We start from the raw sequence: 16,817 nt of genomic DNA on the forward strand, positions 1-16,817 counted from the left end.
GCACGGGGCGGCGTCCAATCTACAGAGCAAAATTGAAAAGAGATAGGCCGCGGTCAACATGATTGACATCCTACAAATCAATATGCACGAGTTGCTAGCGTAGTTCACTGCGGGGACCAAAGCTAATTTAGTGCTCATCGGTGAGCAGTACCGAAATAAGGAACCAGCTTCATAGCATCCTGATATGACAGGTACCGCTACCATCTTGGTTTGAGGCGGCACACACCTTAGAGTTCTTGCCCAAGGCCGAGGGAACAACTTTGTCTAGATTCAGTGTTTAGAGGTAACGTTTTTCAGTGTCTGTCTAACACCGAATGAGACGCTGCCAGACTTTCGACGCAGGCTTGATGCTTTGGAGGACGCTATCTTGGGCACGGATGGGCGGATCCTGATCAGGGGTGACTTCAATGCCAGGGCACTTGAATGGGGCATGCTCCACCCAGACTCCAGAGGGAAACGAATTCTCGAAATGGCGGCGAGAACAGGACAGGTAGTTTTAAACACCAGATCCACCCCAACGTTTCGGCGCTTAGGCTGCGAGGCTGCAAGTCGTGGATGTCGTTCGGGTGGTGCTCCTCGTAACACTTGACGTCAGAAACGCCTTTAATTCCGTAAGATGAAAAGACATTCTAGGCAAACTAGCCAATACTCTCCACGTGCCGAACTATCTCTCACGGATAGTGAGGGACCATCTATGAAACACTAGAGAGTCAGAGGAGGGTGGAAGTCACGTCGGGAGTAGAGCCGGACCTCTGGAACGCTACCTATTATAGTCTGCTTAAACTCGACACGCCGGAAGAGTCGCACCTGGTCGGTTATGCAGATGATGTCTAAAAAGAGAATTCCGACCCTGCATCCCATATCGAGTCGATAATCGGATCAAAACAAACGGTAAAATATCTTGGACTAACTCTTGATACAAAGATGAGCTTTTTTGAGCAAATCAAAACAACAGCAAACAAGGCTGCAGCTAGAGTTTCGGAGTTAAGTATATTAATGGCAAATATTGGGGGTCCTACGTCTCCTAATGAGTTCAACGCAGTCTGTTCTGCTCTATGGTGCAGAGGCTGGCGCGCTTGGCAAGTAGGTATATTGTCAGCGTCCCGCGCAAGTACGGAGACTTTGCGGGTGGCGACTGCATACCGCACTGTCTTTGAACCGGCCGTGATGGTGATCGCGAGAGTGATCCCCCTTGCCCTTCTTGCTAAGAAGCATAAAGTCATATACAGGCGCGTGGGAGAAGACCCAAGAGGGGTGGTTGCTCGTGAAGAACAGCAACGTACCCAAGATGAGTGGCAACTCACCATCTTTCCGGTTTGGTGAATATACATGTCCTGCGCTTGCCATTGAGAATGTCCTATATCAAGTTACATGCTTCGTTTCCGAGTCCCACTATCCTCTCATTCACTAGATAGGGTTCCTGAATAAAACTCTCAGCTTTGATTAGCCGGATGACTGTCGTTGAGCAGCTTTACTATGTTGGAGGTTTACTTGGATTACCTTGAGCATTTATTGACTACTTGCTTATGTTTCTGAAGGTTAATTAAAATATGCGAAGGCAAACTTTTGACTACTTACTTTAAGCGTCTTCATAATTTCGTCACCGGTTTGTAGAACAAGGATTACACCATTGTCATACCTGATACCCATATTCTGATTCTTCAATTTAACGAACAGTTTTTATTTGACCGTCAATAACTAAAATGTCTATTATTACCCCCACCTTTTTTTAACCATCTCTTTGTACGTACCAACCCACAGAATGGTATCGTAACAAAGGGTCATGAGCGGAATCGTGGCTTGTAACTCATCTTTAGCCCATTGATTTCCAGAGGATATAAACAATACTCCTTTGTGCAAGCAACTACTCATTAACTGAGAGCCAGTGAAGGGTTTAGATCTCTACACTTTAGATATAAACCCTTTCCACAGTCTTTTTTGTCAGCTTTTTTTAGAGCACTTTTCTAGTATCGCGATAATCTTCAGAAAGAGGCTCCCTGTAATTTTCCCAGGTATTGTTAATTCACCTCTGAAACTTTTTTGCTCCTCGGCAGGTTGTGTAGAAACTTTGAACCAAGAGCCGCACCATCCTGGATTCTGACATTTCAGCTTCGCTTGAGTCGACGCATCGTTGCCAGAACCCATAGTCCCACCTTTGAGATCAAGAGTCCCCTCATTCCAACCTTTCACAAATGATTGAACCACTAAACTTTGCCAATTCTTATTGAACACTAAATGCAAAAAAATCAACAAAAATAATTTCAATATTGAATTGTGTTCCCAAAGCTCTTGATAATCAAGTCAACAATATTGGAAACAAGATTGACAACTTTGTCCCAAGCATCCTCGATTTTATGAGTTTTTCATCGTTACCAAAATGGTGGCAATCATCATATATCTCCTAAACCATATGGTCTACAAATTTTTTATTAGGTCCATATCAGAAGAAGGTAAAAGAAAATCTAGAGTAATTACTTTATCCGCACCAAATCAACCTTTTGATGTAGTACGAAACTTCTTGATATCCGTTCATGGGGTATACTCCCTCTATTAAACCCACGCGCCATCGTTCGTGATTACCTGTAATGCGCTTCAACTCCCTGCAGGACTTCCCGATATGCCCGCATTTTTTTTCTACTGTTCTGCACCAAGTATTTTTGGAGCAACCCACCCGTCGACCATCTTAGGGGAGTGGATTTCACTGCACAGCATAGCCACCAATGCAATTGTCGCCCTTCCATAATGTGTAACCTATCCATTGCCACTTCCCATTTTTTGTCACACCGCGCGTGCCAGGCCAGTGCGCCCACCAAGTTCTTCATTAGAAACAGTATCAAAGCGGCGTACTCCGATGATACATTACAGGCAGGTATTGACGAAGCCTTGTAGCTTTCGAGTGACAGTGTTGACCACGCCAGATATACTCCCTGTTCACACTATCGAAATCCCTCTCGAAATTGATTAAGCAAAGTTCTGAACTTCGCGCATTGTACTAAAATGATTCTTAGAGTGTTGATGTGGTCAATACAGGAGGACCGGACGCAGAAGCCAGTTTGCTCTCTGTCGATCAAGCTTTCGAGATGTTCTTTGATGGTTCTAGAACCATAATTTTTACACTCCAAATGCGTGTCCTTCTTTGGAATCTTAACGATAATCCCCCTTTTCCAACTCACTGTCAAAATTTTCGTACAGGTAGATCAGCATAAACTGCCGGTTCTGCGATGAATAATTCCATTGATTAATCCGCTTCCAAGATTCCATTTTATACCGCCCCTTCGACCTCGTCAATATTCTCAACCGGGTTACTCAGTGCCTCTGCCTTTCGATCAGGAAGATAGCTATCCCAATGCCGAACCAGTGCTGGATGTTGAACTTGAGGGTTAAGGCTTTCCAATCCTGTAAAAAATGACGCAACACGCAAGCGAACGTAAGCAACCATCAAATGGTGATCCCCTTCGAGGCCAACGTGAAGGCATCTCTTATTACGCAGATCCAGGAGACAGCTTCCAAATCTTCTGCTGATCGCAAGGTAGTTAATCGTTAATCGTAATTCAGTGTCGGTCAGTTGAAACCCAACTGACAACGTGCATCAATGGCGAGGTGGTGGAAATTCCAAAAATTCACAAACCTCCCACCATTATCGTTACGGTTACGAAGAGCGTGTTTCCCCATCACACGTCTGAACAAGGTTGTGTTAGAACCCACCTTGGCATCCATATCACTTATGACGATCACAATATCACTTTTAATAAGCCTCCCCTTGAATGCATGCTTATTGAAAGCATCCTTCTACACTATATCGGAAATTTTCGTTAGTGCATAATACTGTGCAATTGTGATGCTGCTCAACATGGGTCAGAAACTTACAGTCAGTAAGAACTTCTCCTATGTTGTTAACCCAACGAGCCTCCTATATACAGGAACATTCCCAAATGCAACTTATTGACCAGAAATGTTTTACTTTTTTTTCAAGGCAATAAATCCAATCTTGCATCTCCGACCCAATCCAATCCATCATCTCCTCTCTGAAAATTTTCTTATCAATTTATAAATTAAATATCTAAATACGACGGGAGGAAATTTGTTTGGTGATCTATTCCTTAAAGCGAGGGACTATTTCGCTTTTAACTTTTTACTAAGCGCTTGTCAAGAATTTTTCCATCATCTTGGCTTTTTGAGTTCCAACAAATCAAATACAACAAAATTCCAGTGAATTTAGATATTTTTCATTAAGAGAAAACACTAAATTTTCTGGGAAAATAATTAACATAAACCAATCATCATATGAGAAATTTCAACGACGTTTTCCTTGATCACCAGACAGAATTACAGCCATTCGGATGAATATATTCAATATGTCCATATAAACAGAGATCGCTCTGAAAATAAATATTTTTAATGTAATAACTGCAATTCTAATCAGATATCTATAAAAGGAATTGAAACTAGAGGTGCACAAAATATTACCTTAGTAGGTAATGTGATATCATATCACCTTTTGGAAAAGGTGATATTACAAAGTATATTACATTTTACAAAGTAGTATCACCAACATCACCTTTCATTATCATGATCGGCTTCGCCATTTGGCTCTATCGAATGCCTGATCTCGAGGCAATCTCGAAGCTTTTAAATCCCCATCAAGCCACCGTTGTTTCGGACTGCCTTTTGGTCGTTTACCAACGACTTCGATGTTCAGACTAACCTTGGCCAGTGAATTCTCGTTAGCATGAATTGCGAGACCATAGCATCGAAGACGCCTCGCTCGCAATTTCTCCACGATCGGTGCAACCCCATAATGATCGCGGATATCCTCATTTCGGATGTGATCAAAACGTGTCACGCCACTAGTCCAACGCAACACCTTCGTCTCCATTACCGCAAGACGCCGTTCATTGTCTTTTATAGTTGGCCAACACTTAGAACATCAGTTGTGGAACGCCACTTCATCCAGGTTGCGTTAATGCGCGAAGCTATTTCATAACGCAGTTGTGCCGATAACAGTGATTGTGCCTGTTTCATGGGAATCGGTCGTCAAAAATTCAACTTTGTTAAGTTTCAATCTGACACCGTGTTGCATGAGGCGATCATTCCATTTTTGGACAAGTTACTCGAGATCATTTTTGGTATCAGATGCTAGAAAAACATCATCTGCATAACGCAGTGTATAGGGCGCTGGACGTTGGATATCCCGTGTGACGGTGCCCATAACAAGAACAAAGAGGAGTGGTGAGAGGGCGCTTCCTTGATGAACACCAACAGAGACACGAAACGGTTTTGATACAACCGCCATACTTCGAACTTTACTTTTCGGATCGTGGTAGAGCAATTGAACCCAGCGCACCAGTTCTTCTGGCACTAAGTGTTGTCGTAAAGTATAACAGATGAGTTCGTGTGGTACACTGTCAAAAGCTTTCTCTAGATCCAGAAATGCAATGTAAAGAGGGCGATGTTTCTAACGGTGTTTCTCCATGAGTATTAACGTTCGGCAGCCCATAGAACCAAATATTACTTATTACTACAATAATTTGGCATGCATTTATTAAATTCAAAACATAAAGTATACGACAGTGCTAAATAAGTAACAATGAAGAAGGAATGAACCTTTCATGGAAGGGAAGAAAAAAACTAAAGATCCCATAAATATAAGATAACAGATAGTAAAATATTTTCACATGCAAAGAACAGGGAGTCATTATTTTTGCGAACGAGCATTACTTAGATATTATCTTTCCTTGGCATAATTAAAATTTACCTATCACACCCAAAATCGAAATTACCTTTTCATATCAGAGTCAAATCAGGGTAATAATCTGGGGCGAGCGCAATGCTGACCACATTGCCTCCTACAATTTACTCTAGTGTACCGTAACGGTCTTGAATGTAGTGCTCTAACACACTTCAAGGCCCTGATCCAATATGGATAGTTGTGCCAACGATTATTATTATTAATCTGCATTCCCATATTCAAATGCACCCGAAATCATTTTCCAGCCCAAATCCTGCCCGAAACTAGTCCATAGGCCAGCCTGAAATCAACCTAAAACAAGCCCAAAGTCAGCCAAAATCCACCCCGAAGTCAACCTAAAGCAGACCCGAAACCAGTCCAAAAATCAACCCGAAGCTAGTCCAAAGCCAGCTCGAAGCAACCTAAAGCAAGACCGAAACCAATGCAAAAGCTAGCCCGAAGTCCGCGCAAAGCCAGCCCAGAGCCAGTCCAAAAGCCAACCTACAGCAAGCCGAAACCCAACCCGAAACCAATCCAAAAGCCAGCCCGAAGCCATTAGCATCGGCAACTGCCGTCGCGACTTGTACAATGAAGAGCGCTAATGTTAGATGATGTTATATTAGAGCATCACTTTTGTAATGCAATGATGCTTGGTAAAGTGGTAATGTTGGGTGATGCGATGATGTTAGGTGATGTTGTAATGTCTAAATATTCCACTCAGTGATGGTAATGTAGAATCATACTTTAAGGTGATATCACTTTTATAATATTACCTACATCACCTACTAATTTGCAGTCTAAACTGGCATTCTGCCTTTTTTCAACTTAGCCTGCACTTCCCATGTTCCTTTTAATCTTAAAAAATACTTACGCAGAAATGGGGTCGAATTTATGGTTCGATACAATTGGATGGTTCTCTGCTGTATAGATGATACGTTGCGTATCGTAGAGTAGGAATCCACTGAATATTAATAAACCGCCATATAAAGTAAACGATGAGATGCCTGGAAATGAATTGTATAGTTGAAAAAGATATGGTATACCATATTCTGATAATGTGGTGGTGAAGGTTAACGCATCAAAAAATTGGAAAACTAAGAGTTTTGAAACCTAAGTAGAAAAAATTTCCCGACTTACATAAATCACCTAAACAATTCAAATTTCAAGTTGTTTCTGATATTTCGAGAAATTCATTAATATTACCTACTTTCGGCAGGTTAAAAATAGCTCAATCGAAGCTACTATTGTGGCAGCCTTCATACCCTTGTGGTTAATATGAAAGTGTTGTCGTTTTTATGGTTTTATGTAAAACAAAGTCGTCTCAAAATAGGTTTACTGTCTGCCTGCCTGTCATTTTTCATCATTGGGAGGTGGAAAGGCGCACCTATCATTGAATCCTGACGCATGGTTATGTGAAACTCTTACTTACTAAAAGCATCTCCTTCTATCTCTAGCTTGCTCATAAGCATTGCATCTTGAAACCAGTCCATAACTGGAACTTGTTGCAATTCCTCTTGTCTCCTGCTGATACCAAGTGTTCTTTGTTTCCAGGATGAATTACCCTTCTATGTTCGTAGTTCGGTACGATGTAAACCCTGGGGTAATGAAACCCACATTCTTCACCCCCTTAGGTCACTTTCAGCAAAATGGTGAATCGTAGTGACCATACATTTGGTCGTAGAAACGTTGCCTTTAGGCACAGGATGTGTGTAGAGAGCATTCCTGTTAATAATGTAGGCTGCTTCCTGATATTGTTCGATGTACGTCTGGAGTGCAGTTAGATGATGCTCCATTCCTGATTTCCTGCAATTTGCTTTGTTTTCCAACACCATCATCATCATCTGCATATCCAACGGTTATCATACTGATATAGAGTTGTAGCGTTGGCCAGGTTGGCAGGAAAATTTTCGACCGATTGTCTGAGACGCAGTATGATCGCCTTTCTAGGAAAAATTCGATCCAACTCTATCTGTGAACCCACATGCGAAACCTTTCATATCTTAAGCGCATAGCTTACAAATTCGTTTCCGAAAAGTTCATCCTTAACAAGTACCCTTACCATTCTAGTTAGGTAGGTAGGTTTTGTGCAGAACAGTTAAAGTACAGTTTTAAACCCTCATGAAACATTCAGAAAGGTTCAATGCCAACAGTCGACGCCAATAATGCCTTTGTGGTACACACTGGAATGGAATACTCAGAAGACTCGGCTGTTTTCCCACGAATTTAGTCAAGGTCTTCTTGCTCCATCACCAAACCTGCTACTAATTTAAATCTGATTCAGTCGATACTCGATGCTAAAGGAATGGGCAGGCAAATGGTTTGTGTTGTATTGTTTTTTTTTTGCAAGAGTAACAGCTGAGACCTTCTTTACGAGCCCAATTATGGAATGAACCCCCTTTTCCATATCTGGGTGCATTAGATAGAAAATCCAAAACTAGTCGGCGTCATCTAACTTCCTCAATGGAGGAAAACTTTTTGCAATAAAGGGCTTTTTAGAGGAAGACCAGTCTTTAATGCATCTAACCCACAGAAGGGCATGAAATCAATGAGACACCGATAAGCCTCCTGGAGGAGTATTGAAAGTTGCTGTCTTGAGGCCCGGCGTTATTTTGATCTGGTTTTCAATGAGGTCCCTGGTGTATCCGTTTTTCTCGGCTATTTCCCGGATGTAGTTCATTTCTTTATTTCTTCTTTCCTCGTTGAGCGGGGTTGTGACCACCGTGGTTTGAAGTGTATATGATGGTTCGTTGTATCTGGGTCGGCTTGCTGTATATGTCGAATTCAAAATCTCCCTTTCCTTTTCGATCTCCTCGGTGAAATCGATGTTCCTGTCTGCTCGGTTGAGTTTCTCGAGAATACGATAAGATTAGATAGGTGGACGATGAAAGAAGCAAGAACAACCCTGCATGCAAAATAATTTGCGTGGTTTAGTTTGACGCATTCAATATTCTTCAAAAAATTTCGAAATGCATTGCATGTTCTTAGACCTGACTATGGTAGTGTATGAATGGGATACTTGCAGACTAGTTGTGCAACGTCAGGATCTAGATTTAGCTGTTCAAGCCTATAGTCAGAATTTGTTATTCCCCATGTATCATCATCAAATAATTGAAGTTTGTACGCTGCAAGTCTCGCCTCTCTCTTTATTATGAGGTGCAAAAGGAGGGGGTTACAAAAAGACCTTCTTAGCAAGTGTGGGTTTGCTCTCCATGGCACCCGTAAAGCATAGAAAGGCGAGTTTTTAGACCCGTAATAAGAATTCTACCACTTTTCTCCGCTCACTTCACAGCTTATATAACCTGCCAAGACGAAATCGATTTCCGAAAGGAATCTGGAGATCTGAACTGAACTCAACCATCTATCACCTCCTTATATAAACATAAAATAGAACTAAACTAAAATTTCAATTACATCAAAAAACCCACTCAACACACAAATTAACTTACCTGCCCCAATCGCTGTCGTTGGTGGAAGCCACAATGAAGCTAATGATGCTGCGATCAAAAGCCCTAAACCAATAGCTAATGGTCCGCCCATGTAAAGGAATTTGTCACTGGGAGCGCAAATTGCAACAGCAGACAATCCACCAACAATTCCTCCAGTATACATAGCGGCACGTATCATTACAGGTCCTCCAAGAAAGCACATTGGGGCGATGGCGGCGCCCATGATAACACAATGTCCCATCCAAGCCAACTGCTTCAAACCGAGCCCTTCTTCATAGGGCAGGGTTTGAGCCACGTAGCCACTAGCAATTATTGCCGCAGTTGTCGCCAAAACGGACTGTTAAAAAACTACTAATGAAAACGTTGTTATATTAATGAAAACAGGAACTTACCAATATTCCAGTTCTGGTAACCAAAAAAAGAAGGGGAGGTGTGTTGAACACAAGGAATGAACTTATAGCTGAAATCATTACTGATCCCCCCAAATACGCATAGGTACTGCGTATTCTCTCATGGACATACTTAGGCCATAATCTGAAAATATATTTTAATATTAATATCAATGAACTTAGAGGGTTTGAGCCTTAGCAAAAGAGGGTTCAATTTTTCCCACGTCGAGACCGGAGCCAGCACTACAACCTAGGAACATACTTCCGATAAGGACAAGTGGCAGAGCCTTAATGCCGCTAGATACGCCGAGTTTTTCCTATCAGAGTCAATTAAACACACTGCAAAGTTTATCCTGCCAAAAAGCAGTCGGGCACCATGACTCTCTAGCTAGATATATGTTCAGAATAGAAGTAGTACAAGATTAAGCGTGTGCTGTAATGAGGCAGCGGAATCCACGGAGCACTTCCTACGCAAATGTTCTACCTATGGTCGCATCAGGTATCAAATTCTTAGTCCTGATGTATTCTAATTGCAGAGAATATCATCACATCCACTAGCGGAGATCCTGCGGACAAAGTAAAGAAAGCTGGTCATTTGCAGACTCAGGGAACAAGTATCCCTAAAACATATTCCGAATGTCCACCATGTCCAATGTCCAAATGTCACTGTGCACCAAAATGCGCTAACCAACACAACAGGTCAAGAAGGTCCAGAATGTACGGGAAAGAAAGTCACCTTTATAAGCGGTTCAGTGGAAACCCACTATGTGGGTTATGCAAGGAAAACTTTACATGTGCATCGACCATGCAAGATAGTGTTAGGTTCAATCACCATTAGATAGACGCACAGTGATAACAAGCCATCTTTCTCGATTTTGAAGAAAGCTAAACAGAGAAGCAAACGGAATTGCTGCAGACAGGAGGGTGAATTCGGCATACCGACTAACAGCATCAGATTTATTTATTTATTTTTTTATTTATTAGCGCTGTGGTGCACTGTTTCAACACCAACTTGAGATCGCCAAACCATTATTTATCGACGTAGTTTTCGCCGTCTGGCCCTGGCTAGAGCTGGATAATCGCAAAGCAAATGCGTAAGAGCCTCTTCTCACTTCTGCAAATTCGACAGTGCGAATTGTAGGGTATGCAAAGTTTGGCCGAATGGTTTCCTATTGGCCAGCGCCTCCTGCAAACAACCGTAATCCTGTACGCGTTTATGCGCGTTTGGCCCAAAAGACCTCTTAATCGGGTTCTGCTATAGGGGGGCTAAATTAATAATATATAATATAATATAAATTATTATATATTATATTATAGGTAGTGTTCTTTCAAGTCAGCGAATATTAAGTAGTGCGAGTTCACAGTCGGGAGGCGATGCTTACTGCGCCCGCCGAGGAACTGTTAAGAGTAGATTCCAGCTTGAATAATTCAGCTAGCACATTCCCCTCTTACTCCCATAACCAAAAACCCAGCGAAAGGTGACTTTAATCGCACTGCCCCGTCTGTTCAGCGCACTGCCCCAAAAACCCTAACGATATCGTCACTGAGTACAAAGCCATAATGGCCGGCAAGCTGTCGATCAAAATGACTATTTTACGTTTTGGAACATGTTCCAGCCATCGACAAGTTTTCAATACCGCAAGTACCTCCGCTTGAAATACACAAGCAAATCAAGGCCGCACGACTCAGTTGCATTGTGCGTATTCAAGAAAACCGCCGCACACTATAGTATATTTAATACGGAGGTCCAGAGGGAGGAGGTGCAGGATCGCAGAGCCCCAGTAACACCAGCACACGTGGTTCTTTGAATCTTATTAAGCTTGATTCTTTTGTATTTCTTGTTCGACGCCGACCATCACATAATGGAACCATACGTTAGGATGAGGTGAACTACAGCTGTGTACATCTATTTCTGTGCAAAAGTCCTCTTGCTGGCGTAAACCACTTCCAGATGCTTCTTATCACGGATGCTATCCAATGCATAAGACACACCTTGAATCCTATTCTGGTTAGGGCCTACTTGATGGCTTTGGTACTAACTTTATTGAATGCTTCATCTATATCCAGGAAAGTAGCTAGAGTATGTTGTCTGTAGTATAGCGACCGCTCAACCGTGGTAATTACCTCGTAAAGAGCGATTTCCGTTGATTTGCCTTTGATGTAGGCGTGCTGGAATTGTGAGAAGATTGTTCCCTCCGTGATCGTCCTTAATGACGGGCCCTCTCTCACTCTCGCTCCTTTCAACACGAAAGAGATGAGATTGGTTAAATATAGAGGACCATCTACACCAAGCATCAACTAATCCTCAAGGTGTAGGACACCAAATCAATAATGGCAACGAGGCATTATCTGTCCTAAACATAGAAAGGGTAATATCACATAGTGCAGCCATTATAGAGACTTCACTCCAAGCAAATCAACAACAGATCAGATTTTCTCTGCGCGGCAAGCGATGGAAAAACTATTGGAATATGGCCATCAGATGCACCATCTTTTCATCGTCTTTAAGACCGCCTATGACAGTATAACCAGGGTAAAACTGTATACGGCCATGAGAACACTCGGTATCCCGACGAAATTGATAAAACTGACTAGACTGACCCTAACCATTGTACGAGGCCAGATAAAAGCAACAGGATCACTCTCGAGAAAATTCGACATGAACAACAGTCTGAGACAAGGGGATGCCCTATCATGCGTCCTCTTCAACCTGGCCCTGGAAAACGTGATCCGTGATGTTGAAGTAGTTTAGTTTACTGGGGGGAACCGCAGCTCCGAGCACTCAGGCCATTGGTAGACCCATTATACTATCCCCGTAAATTGCCTACTCAATGGCTTCCCGCCTACGGTGTTCGCAGACTTTAGTGAATCTGAGAAAATTCTCCAGAGGCAGAAAGTGTGCAGATTGTTCATTGAAAAAAACCTTGGTGTCTTCGTCTGAGATCTGAGGATGCCGGGCAGCTGCATAAAAAGTGCAGGGCCGTCTCGTCCTTCTCCTCACATTGCCTGCACATAGCCGAAACCACTACTCCAATCTTTTCCATATGGTAGTTTAAGGAGCAGTGTCCCGTTAAAAGCTCTACTAGGGTTTTCATGTTCCACTTCTTAAGGGACAACAAAAATGCCGTTCTAGTGGTCCCAGGCTCTTTCACAAGGATTTTCGCCTGCTATCAAGAGTCCACATTTCTCCACTCAGTTGCGTGAATCCTTGCAATTTCACCCTTCAGAATAGACTTGACAGTAGACGGTCGGATTCCAAGAGCTGGTTCTGGCCCCACCATTGTGGATCCAGACCCTCGGCGAGCCAGTCTGTCAGCCTCCTCATTACAGGCGATGTTAGAGTGCCCCGGCACCCACATCAGGAATGTTTCGTTCAGTCGGCCAAGTTTCAGCAGCACCTGATGACAACTCCACACTAACTGGCTTGATATGTCGTTGCCATTTAGTGCTGATAATGCCGCCCGACTGTCGGAACAGATTCGAATGGTGCGACCCCTCCCTCCACTTTTGTCGCAGACATTCTTCTGCTGCCAATAAAATGGCATATATCTCCGCCTGGAATATGGTTGTCATTTTTCCGAAGGGTCGGGCCATTTCTATAATCAGATTCTCTGAGAACACCCCTGCACCTGATCCGAGATTATTAGGTCTGTAATCTGAAAAGACGCATGGCCATTTATCGACTATTCTTCTCTTTCGGTGATTACGACAGTGTATGTCTTTTCAACGACGAATCTGGAAACCATATGATCGGTCGGCGTCAGGGCTACCGGATGTTTTTCAAGGAATTTCCAGATAGACGCATGACCGTGTGATTGGCCGCCTTTCCATGCCCCAATGGTATCGAGCCTATATGCGTCTTTGGCTGCTTTCCGTTTCCCCTCCAAGTGAATGGGGGGTAAATTTAGAATAGTTTCCAGTGCCGCAGTCGGCGTAGTACTCATTGCCCCAGTAATACTTAGGCAACAAAGTCTCTGAATCTGCGTTAGCAGCTTCCTGCTGTTAGTAAAGTTAAGTCTTGACCACCAGACGATGCATGTATATATCAAAATGGGTTTTATTATGGATGTATACATCCAGTATATCCGTTTGGGTAAAAGTCCCCAGGTCTTACCTATCGCATTCCTATAGCACCAGAGCAATCTGCAACATTTCTGATATTGTTCCTGGATATGATGCTTCCATGTTAACTTGGAGTCGAAATGTACTATTATACTAAGTACTTGACTGTTTGTGCCAGCTAGATTTCCGCCCCTACTAAGATGGGTAGCGCATAGCTGCCCACCTGACGTTCCTAGTGAACATAACTAGTCCAGTCTTCCTAGCGTTCACCGTGAGTCCATGGCGGAGAACCCAGCTGTGGATTTCATGCAGAGTTGCATTCAAGCGGTCACATACTGTGTCCGCAAACTTGCCAGTAATTATTACGGCCATGTCGTCCGCAAATGCTTGCGCGAAGACTTTTTTGTCCTCCAGGAGGAGGACAGCAGGGTATCCATTACCAAGAGCCATAACAGTGGAGAGAGAACCCTTCCCTGTGAGCAGCACCTGGACATCCTGCTTCAATATACTTCTGGCCGACCGATATGTGGATTTTTCTCCACTCTAGCATGTGAAGGATCCAACTGATTAGCAGCGGTTTGATTCCATGCTGTCTTGCCGCATCACAAATTGTCGCGATCATTCGCGACTGCCTCATGGCATAATTGAAGGCACCTTCGATGTCCATGAATGTGCCTAAGGCGTATTCTTTTTCGAACAACGTATGCCGTAAGTTCATGGAGTGCTGTCTCCGTTTGCCTTTCTGGTAAGCGTGTTGCCTATGGTGAAGTGACCACTTAGGAATGTGTGTAGTCCTTTTAGCAGAAAGGACGTTAGACTGATCGGTCGAAAGCTTTTTGCGTTTGTGTAGGTGGGTTTTTCTGATTTGAGAATGTATAACACCTCCACATCACGCCATTTAATTGAAATACAAGCGTGTGCTAGGCATGCGCGATATATATGCCGAATATATAGACCCAGGGCATCCATTCCCTCTATTACTAGCACAGGAATGATGCCATCCGGACCTGCAGACTTGTATCTATAGAACGAGTTAAATACCCATTTTACTCGCTCCAGTGGTACTACTTTGCATGCCAGATTCCAGTCTCTCGGTTGAGGGTTGTATGCACCTGTTGGCTCTGAGATTAGATTTTGGATGCTGCCTGGGAAGTGCACTTCAAGCAAATGGTTTGCCGTTTTTTCATCGCTTTTTGTGTACCTCCCGTTCTGTAAACGAAAAAAACCCAGTTTCTGGCTACATTCTTTGCCCTGAATCCACTTCAGCTTTGAGGTTGCCTCAAGAGAGTCAGTTTCTTCGTAAAAGCGTCTCCATGATGATCGTTTGGCCGATCTTATGCTCTTCTTTAGAGCCTTCTGTGCCTCTTTATAAGATTCCAGCTAGCACCTGAATCACCCTTCAGAGCACGATTGAGGAGCATCCTTGTCGTTCTCCTCTGTCTTGCCAAATCTGAAAATGCTGACGTAAATGCGAGTGGCACCATCCTCTTTAAATCCACCCAACTATTGGCCTATGTTGCTTGCCAGTCCTCATGTATTCCGCGGAAACTTGGCTCTTTAACAAAAAAAAAATGGGGAACTCTTGGTTGGGTTCAAGAGAAGAATCCTCTGAAGAATTTTAGGTCCCTTACATGATGGTGGGTGGGTCACCTAATTCGTATGGATGAGAATGATCCAATCCGGAAAGTCCATCAGGGTGATATCCATGGTAGAAAAAGAAGACGAAACAGACCCTGCCTGAGGTGAGCGATAGCATAGGCCAGAACGCGAGACAGCTTTTAGGGATATCCAATTGGCGAACCTCGGGACTAAACCGGGATGTCTGGAGTTCCTTATTAAGGCAGGCCCAGACCGGATACCGGTTATTGTGCCGTTGGTGGTGATGATCGCGATCGAAATGTGAATTATCTCTTCAGCTTATCGACTAAGACGTGGCATGTCATATAAACAAACTTTGTAAACATGCTACAGTATGGAACAACGTTCCCAAAACCTAGACATACCCCTCCCCCTCCATTAAATCAAATATAATTGTAAAAAAGTTAGAAGAATATGATTACCGAACCTCAATTTGCGGCATCCTTTCAACATAGTTTTTTCAGATAAGCTGATTTAGAAACACTTCCCTTTTATTATGTTACCAAAAATATTGTGTGGTTCCCAGAATTCCAGAAATGTGCTCTACTCTCGAAATCCACATTTTATCAAAAGTATGAAAACTTCATTGTTGCGAATAGTTATTTAAACTGCTATTAAGCTACCATTTTCCGGTAAAAATTTTGATTTTGTGAACAGATTTCGTAGACACCAAAGAAGACTTTGCACTTACTTGGATTTGTTCATGACATTTCCTTTCTCCTGGCCCATACCTATCCCATAATAGCAGAGCGCCAAAAGCCCTATGATAGCACCACCTGCCATAGCTCCTTTTCCCATGGCATAGGCTGCAATTTTCGGTAACGCACTCTAAATTTCGTGTTTAATGTAGGCAGACTTGAAACTATTTACCATTTGGTCCAGGAGGACCCATTGCCCTTTCCTTTAACGATTGCTTTTGTGCCTCTGCATATGTTCGCTCTGTTTCATTCTTTTTCTCGCAGAAACGTCTAACAAAAGCACGAAAACGAAATTCTCGACGCAAACTTATCCTGGGAATTGTTGAAAAGAACAAATGTTTCGATAGAGGAGAAAATAATTTCGACATAATCATTTTTCTGAATATGTTTTTTTATACAAAGAAGGGAAATATAATACAAAATATAAGAACAATTTACTACAAACTGTTAACTATTCATTTCATCTTGAAACGAGTAAATTGTAGCAATAGTTCGTGATTGCATAAAACCGTAACGAATGACTTTAATTTTGTAACTGTCAGAACAAACGAACTTCCGGGTGATATCCTAACTAACGGCAGTATTGTCCATTGCGGTGAAAGTTGTAATCTGTATCGTGGGAAATTTATAGCGGAGGCAAAAACCTCTTGTTGGTCCTATGCCCCATTGATCTAAATTTAGCTTACTAGTTTAGGAACTTACGCTTATGAATATTCACGACGCCTTTTTAATATGTAAGATTAATCAATTAGAAAAATATAATAAATATATACAGCCGAGCCTCACAAATTTAGATAAAAATTCCATGCAAAAATTTCTTTCGTTATTTTGCGCCATCACTCGTTCGTTCCCCGTA

At 42.6% G+C, this 16,817-nt stretch overlaps 1 protein-coding gene across 1 annotated transcript; it reads right to left on the reverse strand.

The window, feature by feature from the left end:
- Positions 1–4,080: 4,080 nt before the first annotated feature.
- On the reverse strand, positions 4,081–16,521 carry LOC119646619 (growth hormone-inducible transmembrane protein-like). Its single transcript, XM_038047126.1, has 6 exons — positions 16,134–16,521; positions 15,955–16,069; positions 9,567–9,708; positions 9,175–9,511; positions 6,600–6,732; positions 4,081–4,379 (listed from the first exon to the last, which is right to left on the reverse strand). Exons 1-6 carry the CDS (start codon positions 16,333–16,335, stop codon positions 4,295–4,297), a joined length of 1,014 nt encoding a protein of 337 aa, XP_037903054.1. The 5' UTR covers positions 16,336–16,521; the 3' UTR covers positions 4,081–4,294.
- Between the last annotated feature and the right edge of the window lie 296 nt (positions 16,522–16,817).

The sequence above is a fragment of the Hermetia illucens genome, chromosome 1 (genome assembly GCF_905115235.1).
Source record: "Hermetia illucens chromosome 1, iHerIll2.2.curated.20191125, whole genome shotgun sequence".
NCBI classification, from domain to species: Eukaryota; Metazoa; Arthropoda; class Insecta; order Diptera; family Stratiomyidae; genus Hermetia; species Hermetia illucens.

Excerpts from the sequence above, each read along its gene's own strand:
- LOC119646619 (XM_038047126.1), bottom strand. The coding sequence starts at position 16,335 with ATGATTATGTCGAAATTATTTTCTCCTCTATCGAAACATTTGTTCTTT. Across the intron at positions 16,070-16,133 it reads GGGTCCTCCTGGACCAAATG|CCTATGCCATGGGAAAAGGA; the intron begins GTAAATAGTTTC and ends CGAAAATTGCAG. Across the intron at positions 6,733-9,174 it reads AACGACAGCGATTGGGGCAG|GCATCTCATCGTTTACTTTA; the intron begins GTAAGTTAATTT and ends ATTCATTTCCAG.